This window comes from Polistes fuscatus, unplaced genomic scaffold (genome assembly GCF_010416935.1).
Source record: "Polistes fuscatus isolate 324 unplaced genomic scaffold, CU_Pfus_HIC Scaffold22, whole genome shotgun sequence".
NCBI classification, from domain to species: Eukaryota; Metazoa; Arthropoda; class Insecta; order Hymenoptera; family Vespidae; genus Polistes; species Polistes fuscatus.
The window spans coordinates 771,290-788,451 of NW_025113099.1; the positions used below are offsets into that span (position 1 = coordinate 771,290).

The window sequence follows — 17,162 nt, forward strand, 5'->3', positions numbered from 1 at the left end:
ATTATCATCTACAGCTTTATTATTCAGTTAAATATGTCTCTCGTTTGATTTAAGAAGTTAGATTAAAATGACATCAGTTGTATCGAGAATTTTATACTGATGACAAAGTGATATTTTATCATTTTTATCAATGTCCATATATCATATTAAATTTCACTTGAATTGTTTATGCCGAGGGTCTCTAGGAACAGTCATACGATCCTGAAAAACATTATGGAAGTAGAAATATATACTTGCTATTGAGTCACGTGATTAAGATTCGTTTAGTTTCTCTGGGATCTCGAGTCTCGTATACTACACACAACAGTCGTGTATTATGTTGTGTATTCGACATGGAATGGAAAACAGTTGCAGCAACAATTTTAATAGTGAGCCTTTGTTTTTTGGTTATACCCATTCGCGTTGGCCCTGACAACAATGGCGAAGATATGAAATTGTTCGAGAATTATGTCGTGCGTTATAACAAAACTTATAGAAAGAATCCAACCGAGTACAGTGACAGATTCAAACGATTTCAGGTAATATAAATAAGATTTATAAAAAAGATTTATAAATCTGTTAATTATTTTAACATCGAACCGATGAAATTTTTTTCCCGCGATTAGTTTGTTTGAATTTGTATTCTTTTTAAAATTAAATTTCCCGCGCTTACTCATCTTCCCCCCACCCCTCACCCCCGATCAATTTCAAACACTTCTTAAAATTTGTTTTTCTCTCCTTTAAATTGCATAAGAATAAGATAAGAATTCAATTTTCAACAAACTAATAGGATTATTATCCTTTTTTCAGAGATCTTTACGACATATCGAGAAAATGAACGGTTTACGATCTTCTCAGAAAAGTGCTTATTACGGACTTACGGAATTTTCCGATATGTTTGAAGATGAATTTTTACAGAAAATCCTTTATTCTGATTTATCGGTGAGAGGTGAGATTACGTCGAAGTAATAATAATAAATGTGTTATCGATTAAACGTTTTATTGTTGACAAATTTGATATAATATTATGCAAGGATGTTTTTGTGATTTCGTTATTTATCAATTAGGAAGAAAACACGTTAGCTCAACTTATCATCACGAGCATCATAAAAGAAAAGAAAGAAATCATTTAGAAAAAAGAGCTGCAGGTATACCATTGAAAATAGATTGGCGCCAGAAAGGTATTATTTCTCCCGTAAAAAGTCAAGGATCTTGTGGTGCCTGTTGGGCGTTTAGTACAGTCGAGGTAGTCGAGTCGATGTATGCCTTAAAAAATGGCACTTTATATTTGCTAAGCGTACAAGAGGTAAGTTAATGAAGTTTTTGAAGACTAGATAATACTTCACTTCCTATTATGATAATAAATTGTTTTGCATATCACGGACACTTGTTGTAATTGATTCGTTAAGTATATAATATGTTTCTTATCGTTCGAATATAAATATATCTTACGTAAGAAGTTTCATACTGTAATACTCGCAGATGATTGATTGTGCAAAGAACAGTAATCTCGGATGCGAAGGTGGTGATATTTGCAGTCTACTTGCGTGGTTAAAATCAACCAAATCACCGATATTACCGGAGTCCAATTATCCGCTCACACGTATGACCGATACGTGCAAACTGAAAAGGTACATTTTCGGATTAGATAAACTTAATGAAAAAAGATTATTGTGGGATGCGAGCGAGCAAGCCAAATACTTAAATAGGGATTCGTGAAGAGATTGGACGGTGGACTCTGGATAGCTCAATGGTTAAAGGCAGACGCCCGGAAAGCGGAAAATCCGGGCTCGAATCCCGCCCCCCCCCCAGTCAGTCAAACGGCCCCAATTTTTTCACGAATTCTACATTATGATAATACAATCTAGTAATATTTGTATATTTCAGTGCTAACGCAAAAACATTGGGTATCAAAGTGTTGGACTTTACCTGCGACAGGTAAATTTAATTTCTAATTTATTACTTTTATTTAGATTTGTAATCGTTATGAACAAATATATTTACTTGGATGCAAAAATGGAGAGATTGTGAAGGATTTCCAGTGGAGATCACGCATCGATTATACAATCTTTCAGAATGAAGAAATCTAACGCGTAATATAAGCAATCGTGTTGTATTAGTCAAAGGTTTCGTTATATAAGTTGACTGTATTAACATGTTTGTGTAATAACGTTATAATTCTTCGAGTAATTTATTAACGTTTAAGAAGAGAATTTGTCTTCAATCGATTTTCTACATAGATACAAGGCTTAAGAGTAAATAATATTTAACTGATAGATCATGTTAGCTTTATAGATTCAGAAGAGGAGCTTCTGGTAACGTTGGCCACTCATGGTCCTGTGGCTGCTGCGGTGAATGCATTATCCTGGCAGAATTATTTAGGTGGTATTATACAGTATCATTGCGATGGTGCTTTTACCAGTTTGAATCATGCTGTACAAATAATAGGCTACGATAAATCCGAGACTATACCTTATTACATTATCAAGAATTCATGGGGTAATGCTTTTGGTGATAGAGGTTACATATACATCGCTATTGGCAGTAATCTTTGCGGTGAGACGATGATAATACGAATTGTTTTCTAAAACATTTGTTTGTAATACTCTTTTTTTACGAGAAGATCTGATTTATTACTTTTATTTTTTTCCTTTTCGTATCACCAGGAATTGCTAATCAAGTTTCAGCGGTGGATATCATCTATAAATAATGGAATATACAACGATTACGTTAATCTATAGTTATCATATTTAAGTGTATATGATATTTATCGTTAAATAAGAAATTTTTAAGTATTTCATTAAACTGTGATTGATAATAAGAGATTTAATAGAATATATATAAATATTTTTCATATGGAATATTTTTGATAAGTATTTCTGATCAGTGTTGACAAAAATATTATAGAAAGATTTAATTTTGATATTAAATATCTTACTGTATTAATTGAAATTAATAAGGATAGTCTAATGATGATAAGATAAAATTTGTATTTAGGATAAGTTAAAGAATAAAACTAAACAGATTTGACAAGTTTATTATATGTTACAAGATATTTGAATTTATAATAAAGATATTATTTATCTATATATAATTGCGAAGTGTACGAGATTAAAAAAAATCCCATGTAAATTGAATATTGTTTCACCTTATGAATGATTACGATTTCACGAGCTTTCTGTGTCATTTTCAGCGTTATTCTGATTGTTATCGGTATTCCTGCCGTTCCAAGATATCGAAAGTCTCGTTTTCATTTGCTTCGTTAACGGTGGAATTAAATGTCTAGGTATTAGGAACGTAGACAAGTTGAATAAGTCTAGGAACACTTTGTATCTGTCGCTATTAATTGAAACGTATGATAATATTAAGTTTGATCAAATTATTCGTTATTTTATTAGTTACCTTAATGTCGATTTCAGGTATTGGTAACCGGAAGATCCGCCAGTTCCCAGTTGTTGAGAACCGATCATCCTCTGAACCATGATAACGTGATTATCTACAAAAATACAAAAATACAATTGTAATACATTTCAAAATACATTTAAAAATCAATAATCTGGACAATCTTACACCTCCATTTAGTAATCAGAGAATCAATGTCCATCAATGCAGTCAAGACTTGATGGGGTTGACTGAATCTTGGTTCGTCTCGGTACAATGTTATCATTACGGCACCTTGAAAAGCAGCATAGGAAAATCTACGTTCTCCTCTGGAGACAAGCGCGTTATGAAGAGATTCATCAAAGATTGTTTGGAACATGGCTTGACGAGATTGAACGCTGTTCATTAGATATACCTTCATTTGTTCCTTTGATTGTTTCTATGATCAAATATTAACATATGTTTTTCTATCTCGGATAAATAAATTGGGAAAAAAACTGAAACTTCATATTTTTCTAAATAAAAAAATCAACCTGAGCAGTTTGTTCTTGTTCGAAGAGCATACGTTCGACAGCTCTCTTGTACTTTCCCCAAAAGTCAAAGTCGTAAGATTCTAAACCCGGTGTTCGGGCCAACCACCTTTGGACCAAACAACTCAAACTAGGATCTTCTTCCGAACGTTTGATTTCCTCAATGGCTTTCGGATCTCTTCCGAAAACTCTCGTGTAACTTTGATTGTACTTTACTCTGTGTTCTTGTTTAACACCAAGTTTGTTCTCCAGTAATCGAAATTGCAGAGACTGGAAGCCGGAAGCTGGGCAAAGGTAATCACGAAAAGCCATGAAATCCAACGGTGTCATGGTCTCTAAGATCGTAACTTGATCCACTAGAAGCTGTGTGTGAAAAAACGTACGCAAGAGATAATGTGTTGACATTTTTTCTAAATTAAATATTTAACCCTCTTTGCACTCTCGAGCGGCGCCGATTAGGCGCCCGGCTGATTTCAAGTTTCATTAAATATCGCAACGAAACTAATTACAGAGTGTAGTATTTATCAAAGTTTGTTTGTTTTTCGACATATAAATGAATAAACTGATGATATTTTATTATTTCTATACGCTTGTTTGTTTATAAATGTTTTTACAGTAACTGTAAAATGTCTACTTAAATTTGGCCGAAATCTTTTTGAGTTGTTGGTTCGCGCAAACGAAAAAGGCTTCGAGTGCAAAGGGTTAATATGTTTTACCCCCCCCCCCCATTGGACTATTTAATTTCATATTATTTCTAACTACACATTTCGCGTTTATCTTTTAATTTGTTTTTTTTTTTGTCAAGAAAATTTCTTTCTTTCAAGTATACATAAATAGAGCTTATTGATTAGACCACAGGTATATTCCGCATTTATATGGTTGCTTGGTGCAGACACTTATCGTACTCGTACTCTTCAGCATGGATTTACCACGACAGTGAAATACATTAAAGGTGACAAATCGTTTCTTCGCTTATTTTTCATGTAATCATGCGAAAGTTCATCGATAGATCGATTAGTGTCAGACTCTTTATGGATTCATTTTAAAATAGTTTATTAAAGTATTAAAGTCAATTTTAGTTTTTTATTACGAGACGTTTAACGTCCAACGAAAGCAACAGTAATATATTTTTTATTTTTTTAATTGAAAGATGGTAGATAATGCGGGTGGCAGTGTGGTGAGGGAGGAGGAGGAGGAGAAAGGGGGGAATAACCGCACGCATATTTTGCGGTAAGGAATGAACGGCAATAATAAAATTATTGCTCAAGTTCTTTGCGCCTATGGTTATCCATAAAAGGTGTCGCGTATCTTCTGTCGGTATTATTTTACTCAGGTTCCGTATATTATTTCAGTGGTCCTTACACACACACACACGTACACAAGGTTTGTTGTTCCTGGAGAAACAGGTTGGGTTGTTAATGTGAAAGGAAAAGGAGAAACTAAAAAATATGTGCCCATCGTCGTTCGTTTGGCTTTGATAGTCGGAATATGGATCGGTTTCATTTCATATCCAGTTTTGTGCTGTGAGAGAGAACAGATTTTCATTATTTTCTTCTCCTTTTTTTGTTTCGCGTTGTTGTTTTCTTTCACGAGAAAATAAAACAAATGCAACGCATGCCAAGACGCCACCAGATTAATGACATCAATTGTCAGAGGTTTGTTGTTCGATTAATTTTGCATAAGTAAATTAGATTCTAATACTTGCGGTAACGCAATTGTTATCTCATTGTGATAATTGTATCATTTCAATTGTATTGATACACTTTTAGATTTGTATCTTTCATTTTTTTCTCTTCTGTTCCTTTTTTTTGGGGAATAAAAATAATTGGAAAAAAAAAGAAAACATACTTTCAATATAAGAACGATGCGATTGAGTCGTTTGAGAATTTCCAAAGTTCTCGATTCGTTCAAGACATGAGAAGGTCCATTTTGTATCGTCGAGGTGTGATTGGTGGTGTTGTAAATGTTCGAATCCGAACTGAAGAGTGATCTGACCGAATCCAACTCGTAGATAATTTGTTTGAACCATAACTCGTATGCTGCGATCAAAATGAAAATACTTGTCTTTGTTATCATTTTTTGATTTTTTTTCTCCTTTGAGATTTTAGTACGAAACCGAGGAAAAGATCTTCGTAATACCTTGGTGAGTAATGATAAAAAGATGCTCGTCGTGTACCTCTTCATTGCACTCAGCGCTGAGAAGTCTTTGCGCGGTTAAGATTTTATCTAAACGAAGATACTCTCCGTAAAGCAAGCCTGGTCCTTCAGTTAATTGAGTTTTCTCTTGACTCTGATCATCTCTAAGAGAAAATAACTACGGATCAATCTTACCCTTTGATAATTAAAAACATAAGAAAAAGAAAAATAACATGAAATATTTCGATTAAGATATTATACGAGATAGATAGATACATATTATAAACAATTTCATTGCTTTTTATCTTGTTTTTATCTTAGGGAGATTGGACGGGTTAAAAAAAAACCCACAAGATCTTTAAATAACGTTCAATAAGATTTTTTAACCCGTCTAATCTCCCCCTAAAATACCCATTTTAATAATTATAAACAATTGTCTTTTTTAATCGTCGAATAAAACGAAATTCTATAATTTATTGTCACAACACATAAATATCTAGATTTAGCATGATCTTTTTACCCTCTTAGAATTTTTTATCATCGTTATCTTATGTAGCATAAGTCAAGGAGAAAATTTAATATCGCATGCATCGAATCTTTTAACTAATATAGTTGGGTGATCTTCAATTTTATACATGTGTATATTATTTTCTATAGAAACACGCATATAGAGATAATAATCGAGATAAATAAATATATAATGACAAAAGAAATATTTTTTTATATAAAAAAAGTGATGCAAGTGAGAAAAATATTCATAAGATCGATCTCTTAAATATATATTTTATTAATATTTATTATTATTTTATTAATATCCATTCTTACCAGAGAAAAAATTTGCCTTAAGAATGAACATCGAATGTTATATATTTTTTAATTATAAAAATTCACTCACGTGATCGTTCCCGATAAAGGACAGGCCATTGTTTTTTCGTCAACGTGTATTGATGCTTGCTTCTTTTTTAATTCTACAAAATTAACTTATTATTTTTATTTATTAATATTAATTGGCGCATATATCTATTGATAAACACTGCATGGATTATAATTTAATGTTAAAAGTTCGATGATTTTTCTATAATTAAATTCGTTTAATCGCGATCTTTGCCGAAAATATCAACACGCGATACGAGTCGTCGAACAGATGGTTGGCGTGCGACTAAAGAGTGAACGACTCAGAACACGCGGTTATCCTTCTTATAGGCGACCCTATATTCTATGTAAGTATTTACTTATTTATTTACTTACGTATTTCCATAGTTATTTACTCGTATACCATATTACAATATTTTTAATGAAATTACAATTGTATTACGGTTACTTTCAAATAAATTATATCCATTCTTTATATTCACTTACCTATCTTCGTAATTAAAATAATGAGAGAGTGTAATTTATTAATATTTTCATTTAAATTTAATAAAATATATATATTTTTTTTAAAAGAATTATTTTCTTTTCGACCAATTATTTTGAAACATTTTTCATTCGACGAGTACGAAGAAATGCTTTCTCATCATTGCATGATTGTTAGATTTGAGAGAATGTGATTAGTATGATGCAAAATATCATAATGTTATCATTATTTTATCTAATTAAACAAACGGTCACATTTTTATATTTGGAATCGATCGAACGCGCGTTTTAATTCACGAGGATGACGTAAGATCGTGCTGAAAAATATTACTTCCCACGAATTCTGATAGATGGCGGTGCGGTCGGCTTTGACGAATAGATTTAACGACCACAGAAATTATTTACAAATTCGACGAAATTTACCACCATTCACAGAGAATAAGGATGAATATCAATTATAGCATTAATATAATAATGCATATACTTTATTCTATGTTTTTATATATTTAAAAATATAGATTATACGTAGACTAATTATATCATTTACTAATAACTGATATACGATCGTAATGATAATTAGGATAGGATGATGTTAAAAATAAGCAATTTATTCATGGATTATAAATAAACGAAATTTAATATCGTTATCGTAATTGAATGCGTTAAATTATGTTACGAAATATTATTATTCCAACGAATTATTCAAATAAATTTAAAACATAACATTTTAAAGTTAAAAAAACTCGGAAAAGTGGAAGGAGTGAGGATCTTTTCCATGTTGCTTTTTCTTTTTTCATCATTTATATTTCTCGTATTCAATATGTGAGTGTATACGTAATCTTATTTACCGAAGTATGTCGTAAACATAAAAAGACATTATGAAAAACTTGTATAAAATGTATACACGTAATTGCGATCTAGATAGTGGTTCTAATTGCTCTCTCTCCTAAAAAAATGGCTGACTAACTTCATCCTATTCGTTATATCTTTTCTAGGCAACATCCGAAGAGACTTCACGTCGTGTCTTCGTTGTCGGTGTTCTTTTTTTCTGTCGGACGATTTTCTAAATCTGTACATTTGATGTTTTAATTACAGATAAGGTATATGAACGAACGGGACGAATAATATACTGATCTTGTTTTTTTCTCTTTTTTTTTTTTCGAGATTATTTTCGAATCAGTTAAAAAGAAATATTATATTAAAAATGATAGAAAATTTATGAACCATTCGGATAATATATTATTATCGTATAATTAAAATTACGATGATTAATTAATTTCACGAATATTTAAAGATCCTTGCTTTTAGAGATGTTAAGAGTACAATTTAAATAGATTAATAAATTGTTATTTAATTAGTTTGATATTTTTCATGTTCTTTCCTCGCATACATTTCGAATTTTGCGGGTTGCGAAAGAATGATCAACGTTATCCATATTGGTTAGCATCGTTGAAATCGGTGTAGGGAATAAATGAATACGATTGGTCTCGTTGCGCATAGCCTTTCTTCCTCATTCCGATCTTTGCATCAATCAAGACGACGGACAAACCGATTGAGAGGAAACAACAATAATAATCAGGTAGATATAAATATCAATATATTTATTTCTGTTCTGTTAGGATTCAAATAATCACGATTAACAATAATTTTATTCGTCCAAAATGAGTAGTTCATTTCTTTGCGTAGCATTTTTGTATTTATTTTTCGTGTTTTTTACATTTTACTGGTTTCTACCGAGTAAATTGTATTTATTTGTTTCGATGTCGTATATAAACAAATTATACGTGCGTCGATTCGCATTCCACAAAATAAACACAAGGAAAAATCGATCCTTCGGTATATCTCGACTACGTACGTCAGTGTTTCTCTCGTAGCAAATGTTTCGCTTTAATTTCCTTGCCCATCTCAATCAGTAGCTGTGAATTCGTAGTGCGGTTAGAAAAAAAAAGAACAAAAAAAGAAGAACGAGAGAAGAGATAAAAATTTAGCTATTTCATTACAAGGAATCGTCTAAATGATTTTTATCTTTTATTTGTCCCGTTCCACTTTATCTTCCATTTCTGTTTTCTTTCTTTTTTTTTTCATCTTGTTTATTATCTCCATGCATTTAATCTACTCGTGTTATAAAAATAAGAGACACATTATCACGAATATTTTCTATTCGACGGATAAAAAATTGTCGGAAGGGAAATAAAATAATGGATCGATTAGTATATCTATTATTGGCGTAAATAAATAATTGGATTTAAAAAAAAAAATTAACTTTTACATAGATATTAGATGAAAAAAACGGAAGAAATAAGTAAAATTATTCGAAAAACAATGAAATATAAAATATGACATTTATAAATAATATCCATAGATAATGTTTAAACATTCATAAATATAATACGTAATAAATAATTGGATTTAAAAAAAAAAATTAATTTTTACACAGATATAGCATTAGATGAAAAACAAACAGAAAAAATAAGTAAAATTATTCGAAAAACAATGAAATATAAAATATGACATTTATTAATAATATCCATAGATAATGCTTAAAAACTCATATGTATAATACGTAATAAATAATTGGATTTAAAAAAAAAATTAACTTTTACATAGATATTAGATGAAAAAAAAAACGGAAGAAATAAGTAAAATTATTCGAAAAACAATGAAATATAAAATATGACATTTATAAATAATATCCATAGATAATGTTTAAACATTCATAAATATAATACGTAATAAATAATTGGATTTAAAAAAAAAATTAATTTTTACACAAATATAGCATTAGATGAAAAACAGAAAAAATAAGTAAAATTATTCGAAAAACAATGAAATATAAAATATGACATTTATAAATAATATCCATAGATAATGTTTAAAAACTCATATGTATAATACGTAATAAATAATTGGATTTAAAAAAAAAATTAACTTTTACATAGATATTAGATGAAAAAAAAAACGGAAGAAATAAGTAAAATTATTCGAAAAACAATGAAATATAAAATATGACATTTATAAATAATATCCATAGATAATGTTTAAACATTCATAAATATAATACGTAATAAATAATTGGATTTAAAAAAAAAATTAATTTTTACACAAATATAGCATTAGATGAAAAAAAAACGGAAGAGATAAGTAAAATTATTCGAAAAACAATGAAATATAAAATATGACATTTATAAATAATATCCATAGATAATGTTTAAAAACTCATATGTATAATACGTAATAAATAATTGGATTTAAAAAAAAAATTAACTTTTACACAAATATAGCATTAGATGAAAAACAGAAAAAATAAGTAAAATTATTCGAAAAACAATGAAATATAAAATATGACATTTATAAATAATATCCATAGATAATGTTTAAACACTCATAAATATAATACGTAATAAATAATTGGATTTAAAAAAAAAAATTAATTTTTACACAAATATAGCATTAGATGAAAAACAGAAAAAAATAAGTAAAATTATTCGAAAAACAATGAAATATAAAATATGACATTTATAAATAATATCCATAGATAATGTTTAAAAACTCATATGTATAATACGTAATAAATAATTGGATTTAAAAAAAAAATTAACTTTTACATAGATATTAGATGAAAAAAAAAAACGGAAGAAATAAGTAAAATTATTCGAAAAACAATGAAATATAAAATATGACATTTATAAATAATATCCATAGATAATGTTTAAAAACTCATATGTATAATACGTAATAAATAATTGGATTTAAAAAAAAATTAACTTTTACACAAATATAGCATTAGATGAAAAACAGAAAAAATAAGTAAAATTATTCGAAAAACAATGAAATATAAAATATGACATTTATAAATAATATCCATAGATAATGTTTAAACACTCATAAATATAATACGTAATAAATAATTGGATTTAAAAAAAAAATTAATTTTTACACAAATATAGCATTAGATGAAAAACAGAAAAAAATAAGTAAAATTATTCGAAAAACAATGAAATATAAATGACATTTATAAATAATATCCATAGATAATGTTTAAAAACTCATATGTATAATACGTAATAAATAATTGGATTTAAAAAAAAAATTAACTTTTACATAGATATTAGATGAAAAAAAAAACGGAAGAAATAAGTAAAATTATTCGAAAAACAATGAAATATAAAATATGACATTTATAAATAATATCCATAGATAATGTTTAAACACTCATAAATATAATACGTAATAAATAATTGGATTTAAAAAAAAAAATTAATTTTTACACAAATATAGCATTAGATGAAAAACAGAAAAAATAAGTAAAATTATTCGAAAAACAATGAAATATAAAATATGACATTTATAAATAATATCCATAGATAATGTTTAAACATTCATAAATATAATACGTAATAAATAATTGGATTTAAAAAAAAAATTAACTTTTACATAGATATTAGATGAAAAAAAAACGGAAGAAATAAGTAAAATTATTCGAAAAACAATGAAATATAAAATATGACATTTATAAATAATATCCATAGATAATGTTTAAACATTCATAAATATAATACGTAATAAATAATTGGATTTAAAAAAAAAATTAATTTTTACACAAATAGCATTAGATGAAAAACAGAAAAAATAAGTAAAATTATTCGAAAAAAAATGAAATATAAAATATGACATTTATAAATAATATCCATAGATAATGTTTAAACACTCATAAATATAATACGTAACACGTCCACATACATATATCCAATAAGCAAGTGCTATTGAGTTTAGAATTGCGTTATCCGTCAGATCGGATTATCGAGATTAAATGTACGCGACAAGTGACGTCATTGGTGCACACTTTACCAATTACACGCACACATCTATCCATGCATATACACGGATAAAGGTGCTAATCCTACGTATTAAATATTATATAACAACAAAAATAACATCAAAGTCGAGTTAGTCGAATTTGCTTGAACGAGTCATAGCCGTGCCATGGAAAGACAACGCCCATGACATTATGTACGATTAAAGGCCGTGTAATCCAGTGCTGTATCTAGAACGATGCAACAGGTGCATGCGCTTAGCCAGGGCGTACGGTATAGAAACCAGGAGAAAGGGGCAGGAGTGGGGGGGGAGACAGTTGATAGGTTAGAGAGGAAGCGTACCGTCGAATAGCAGTCGGGTGACCTTCGAATGATATATTTTCAAAGCAAATTTCGATTGTTTTAACTTTGCCATCGAAATGGATTAATTAATTTACTATTCGGAAATCAAGTTTTTTCTTTTTTTTCAAATACAACTTTCGTCGAGATCGTTTGTTATTTTTTGTTGCAGAACGTTGAGAGATCTTTCGGTTTCTTTTTTTTTTTCATCTTCTTTTAATTTTGGAGTCTATCAATCTTTGGTCAGGGTTTTAATTTTATTTTTGGTTTTGGTTTTTCTTTTTTTTTTTGAGAGAGAGAGACTAATTTGAAGAGTTTTTTATATTTGATATTTGGAGTTCGAGTTGAAAGAGGGAAAAAAACTAAATCGGGAGAAGAAAAAGAAGAAGAAGAAGAAGAAGAAGAAGAAGAAGAAAACGATGGTTTATCGTTCATTTGGTGGAAATTGCCTATCTCTTAAATGGCGTGAAAGATGGAAAACATTTATGGGAGAACGAGAAAAAAATAAACGTTATCGTTTTAGTCGAGGTGTAAATTTGACGAGTGAAATCTTTCACGGTGATACGAGGGAAGAGTATAATTATGATGTTTCCGTTTAAACGATAATTATTTTTTTGTCTTTCTTTCTTGTTTTTTCTTTTTAGATCTTTTGCAATACATAGAATCCATATCGAAACTAAATGACGATGCGATAAAATATTATCTCTTTTATATTATTTTATAATGAACGAAATAAAGTATGAACGTGTATAAATTAATAGTTTTTTTATGAATAATAAAAATGAATAAATAAATAATGAATAAAAATAAAAATAAATAATGAATAAAAATAAAAATAAAAAATGAATAAATAAATAATGAATAAAAATAAAATAAAAAATGAATAAATAAATAATGAATAGAAATAAAAATAAAAAATGAATAAATAAATAATGAATAAAATAGTTGTAAATTATTTCTCTGCGAAAGTGAATAAATTTTATATCAATTTGTTAATTATTATTATTATCAGATTTTTTGATATTACTGTTTTTCAATGATAAATATTTTCTATGAGTTTGTAGAAAATTGTAGATACAAATAGCATGGGTAACAAAGTCGATTGATGATAGAAAAGACTGGCCATGGCACTACAGATTATTTTTCAAAAATAGAAAACCTCTAACCGCGAAACCGAATATGCGTTGTGACGTATAATATATATCAAGGTGTGTGTGTGTGTGTGTGTGTATATATATAAATAAGTACACGCAGAAAATAATTTTTCTCGTTAAAATAGAATCGAACATAATTATCACGTTTGATCGAACCTTGGATATTTATTTATAGAAATATTCTCTCTTCTTGTTTTAATTGTTTTTTTTCTTTTTTATTTCCCTCATTGTACAGAAATAACTGAAGAAATAAAATTTATATTCATAATTATCGTACATGTATGTAACAATCAAAAATAATACTATAAATTATATTAAAAATAAGAAGATTTATGTTATTTTATGTTATTTACATAAATTCTGTATAATATACACACACACAGTCAGTGAAGTATTATAATTATCAGGAAATTTATTCGTCGATTAATATGTTAACGAAAATAAAAATATCATTTATATGTGATTCGTTTATGTATTGTAATTGAAAAAAAAAAACAAAAAATATATAATATGAAATTTAATGAACGAAAAGAGTAGCTCAAGAAACGACTAATTACTGCCCTAAATTTAATATCAGTGTCGATCAATTCCTATAGGTTGATCAAGTAGGTTGGTGAACGCAGTGTACAGAAAACGAGAAGTATTGTATAACCGGCTTTACTAACTATACTCAACGATAAAACTGTCGGTACGATTGGGTCAATCTATCAGTAACAAACCGGCCGTGGTGTTGTTTAAGTGGACCCCATCTTCTTCCTTTTCTTCTTCATCTTCATCTTTATTATTAACGTCACATTCTTCCATATATTTCTTTAAATAAGTGTGAGTAATATCTAAAACTCGTGTTTGAACAAACAAAATGCGTATTTCATTTTTTTTTTCTTGCTAATATTGTATTTTTCTCGTTCAAGAGGTTATATCTAGTCACGAGATAGACAAAATGGTATTTTTATTTTATTTTTCATATTTTTAGAGGTTATATCTAATCACGAGATAGACAAATGGTATTTTTTGTATTCTTTAAACAATGAATTTGTCGTACCTGAGATATTGGATTTGTCACAATTGACAGTCGGTGAAATATTTTTGTTTAATTTTTATTTTCAAGTGAAATATCGAAATTTGTGTCGATTTATTTGAGAGAAATTTGTTAAAGCGTCGTATAATTTGTCACATTGGAATGATTTGAATTGAATATTTATAATTACTTGTAGCGGAAGGAAAGATGCCTGAGGTTACATTGTACTCGACTATCTTAAGTCCACCTTGTCGTGCAGTGCTTATGGTAGGAGCAGCCGTTGGCGTTGATTTTGATGTTAAGGAAATGAATTTGCTCAACGAAGATCATCGCAAAGAAGATTTTGTTAAGGTACATTTCCATTGAAATCAATTTTTAATAATTCATGGAAATACTTCATTAACATATCTACATAAATAAGATTTCCCACGTAATACTTTTTACTACTTTTTAAGTAGTTGCGATAAGCTGATAAAAAAATACTTTAAATGAAAGTTGAACATATTTTTTGAATGACTATACATTGCAATAAAAAGAAATTCAAACAAATTGTTTCTCTTTTTTTTAATGTATTTTAAAGCTATCTTTATTGTTTTTAAATGGCACTCTGTATTTTTGACTCTACAGTATTATACAGCCCATATTTTAATACGAGTTCGACGAACTAGTATGACCTTGAAAGTAAAAAAATGAAAATTTCAACCAAAAAATGACAAATTATCAGGTTATCGTAAGTACTTGAAAAATTGTGAAAATATTTACGTGAGACACCCTGTATATTTGAAAGGTTATCGTTTCTTTGACGAATTATCTGGACAAATAACAAAGTCCAGTTAGCGATATAATTGATAACTCGACAGAGAATGGTTATGTCATTGTTGAATAACACTTCAACTGTTCAGTAGTTCTAACTTTCAAAATGAACAAAATCCAATATTGATTTTCTTTTGTTATTCGTGTATTATTTCGGTAATTTTTCAGCTAAATCCTCAGCACACGATTCCAACCATACAGGATAATGATTTCGTATTATGGGATAGGTGAGTGGCTTGTTTGCTTTTTTTTTTATTTTTCTTTTTTAATTTTTTTTTTTTATCAGAATAGATAAACGTTGACATAAGGAAGATAAAGTAACACATGTTTGAATTTTATAGTCACGCTATCGCTACTTATTTGGTGGATAAATATGGCGCGAATGATTCACTTTATCCGAAATCCTTCCAATTGAGATCAACAGTATGGCAACGTTTAATTTTCGATGCTTCGGTCCTTTTCGCATCTCTTAAAAGAATTGTCGTAAGTATAATACATATTTATCGTTAAATAAACAAATGGATACGATTTTTTTTTTCTGTAAATATTGAATTATATAATAAAAAATTTGTTGGTTATCTCACAGAAACCAATATTTCTTGGATCGGAGACAAAAGTTCGAAATGAATTATTAGAGGAGGCCAAGGAAGGTCTTGAAATTTTCGATAAGCTTTTGGAAGGTAAACAATGGTTGGTCGGGGATTCTTATACGATTGCTGATATTTGCTGCGTCAGCACGGTTTCCTCAATGACCGTAAGTTTTTACGTAATCCCATCGATGATTTCAATACAATTGCACATCCGTTATAATCGATTAATTCTACTGTTAAGAAAAATTTGAAAAAAATTGATAAAAATAATCTAATACATTGTCGTATTTTTAATTTATTTAGTTATTAAAATTTAATTTATTTATTATTAAATAAATTTATTTTTATCAATAATAAAAATAATTAAATAAATTAAATAAATTTATTTTTATTAATAATTAAATAAATTTATTATAAATTAAATTTATTATTAAATAAATTATTAAATTTTAATTTATTTATTATTAAAATAATTTTTATCAAAGCCTATTTATGAGAGATATATCGATTTTCCATATGAAAAGTTAAATTCCGTTTTGAAACTTGTTTGTTGTATTTATTTATTTATTTTTTTTTTTTTCTTTTTGTAATATTTTATTATCAAGTGAATTTAATTTTATTATCAAAATTGAATAAAAATTCTAATAATAGGGTCAATAGTTTTTTACGGCTTAACGATAATTTTCAATTGAATGAATTATTATCAATTAATCGATAAACAATTTTTACAGGTTCTCTTGCAATTGAACGAATATCCGAACGTTCAAGCATGGTTGAAACGTTGCGAGAAACATTTACCGGGTTACGGAAAATACAACGAACCAGGGAACAAGATGCTTCACGAAATGTTCCAACAGAAAATTGCGAACGAATGATTCTTTAACGAATCTTCTATGATCGATTGGAAAAACTTTGTTTCTTACATATATATTTCTTATCATTATTATTTTTTTTTCATTTGCATGTAATTAACTTACGTTAATCTGTTTTTTTATAATTAAAAACTTTGATCTAGCTCGTTATAACCGAGTCGTTAGATTTTTTTCGAACAA

At 28.2% G+C, this 17,162-nt stretch overlaps 3 protein-coding genes across 6 annotated transcripts; 2 read left to right on the plus strand and 1 right to left on the minus strand.

Annotated features, from left to right (window-relative positions):
- Positions 1–121: 121 nt before the first annotated feature.
- LOC122518003 (cathepsin O-like) lies at positions 122–2,835 on the plus strand. Its single transcript, XM_043636645.1, has 7 exons — positions 122–518; positions 790–928; positions 1,047–1,285; positions 1,462–1,610; positions 1,867–1,917; positions 2,267–2,535; positions 2,646–2,835. The coding sequence occupies exons 1-7, from the start codon at positions 333–335 to the stop codon at positions 2,687–2,689; spliced, it is 1,077 nt and encodes a 358-aa protein (XP_043492580.1). The 5' UTR covers positions 122–332; the 3' UTR covers positions 2,690–2,835.
- On the minus strand, positions 2,556–7,211 carry LOC122518001 (tryptophan 2,3-dioxygenase). Of its 3 annotated transcripts, XM_043636643.1 has the most exons (8): positions 6,922–7,211; positions 6,030–6,190; positions 5,739–5,929; positions 3,894–4,253; positions 3,550–3,799; positions 3,382–3,475; positions 3,128–3,318; positions 2,556–2,679 (listed from the first exon to the last, which is right to left on the minus strand). In XM_043636643.1, exons 1-7 carry the CDS (start codon positions 6,948–6,950, stop codon positions 3,147–3,149), a joined length of 1,257 nt encoding a protein of 418 aa, XP_043492578.1. In that variant the 5' UTR covers positions 6,951–7,211; the 3' UTR covers positions 2,556–2,679; positions 3,128–3,146. The 3 variants fall into 3 exon arrangements, with proteins under 3 accessions (XP_043492578.1, XP_043492579.1, XP_043492577.1); XM_043636644.1 differs by lacking the exon at positions 2,556–2,679 and having other exon boundaries at positions 3,001–3,261; XM_043636642.1 differs by lacking the exon at positions 2,556–2,679 and having other exon boundaries at positions 3,001–3,318.
- A 1,641-nt stretch (positions 7,212–8,852) lies between these two features.
- Positions 8,853–17,135, plus strand: LOC122517982 (glutathione S-transferase 1-like). Of its 2 annotated transcripts, none has more exons than XM_043636621.1 (6): positions 8,853–8,961; positions 14,904–15,058; positions 15,689–15,747; positions 15,862–16,003; positions 16,107–16,274; positions 16,842–17,135. In XM_043636621.1, exons 2-6 carry the CDS (start codon positions 14,915–14,917, stop codon positions 16,983–16,985), a joined length of 657 nt encoding a protein of 218 aa, XP_043492556.1. In that variant the 5' UTR covers positions 8,853–8,961; positions 14,904–14,914; the 3' UTR covers positions 16,986–17,135. The 2 variants fall into 2 exon arrangements, with proteins under 2 accessions (XP_043492556.1, XP_043492557.1); XM_043636622.1 differs by lacking the exon at positions 8,853–8,961 and adding an exon at positions 14,383–14,511.
- Positions 17,136–17,162: the final 27 nt, after the last annotated feature.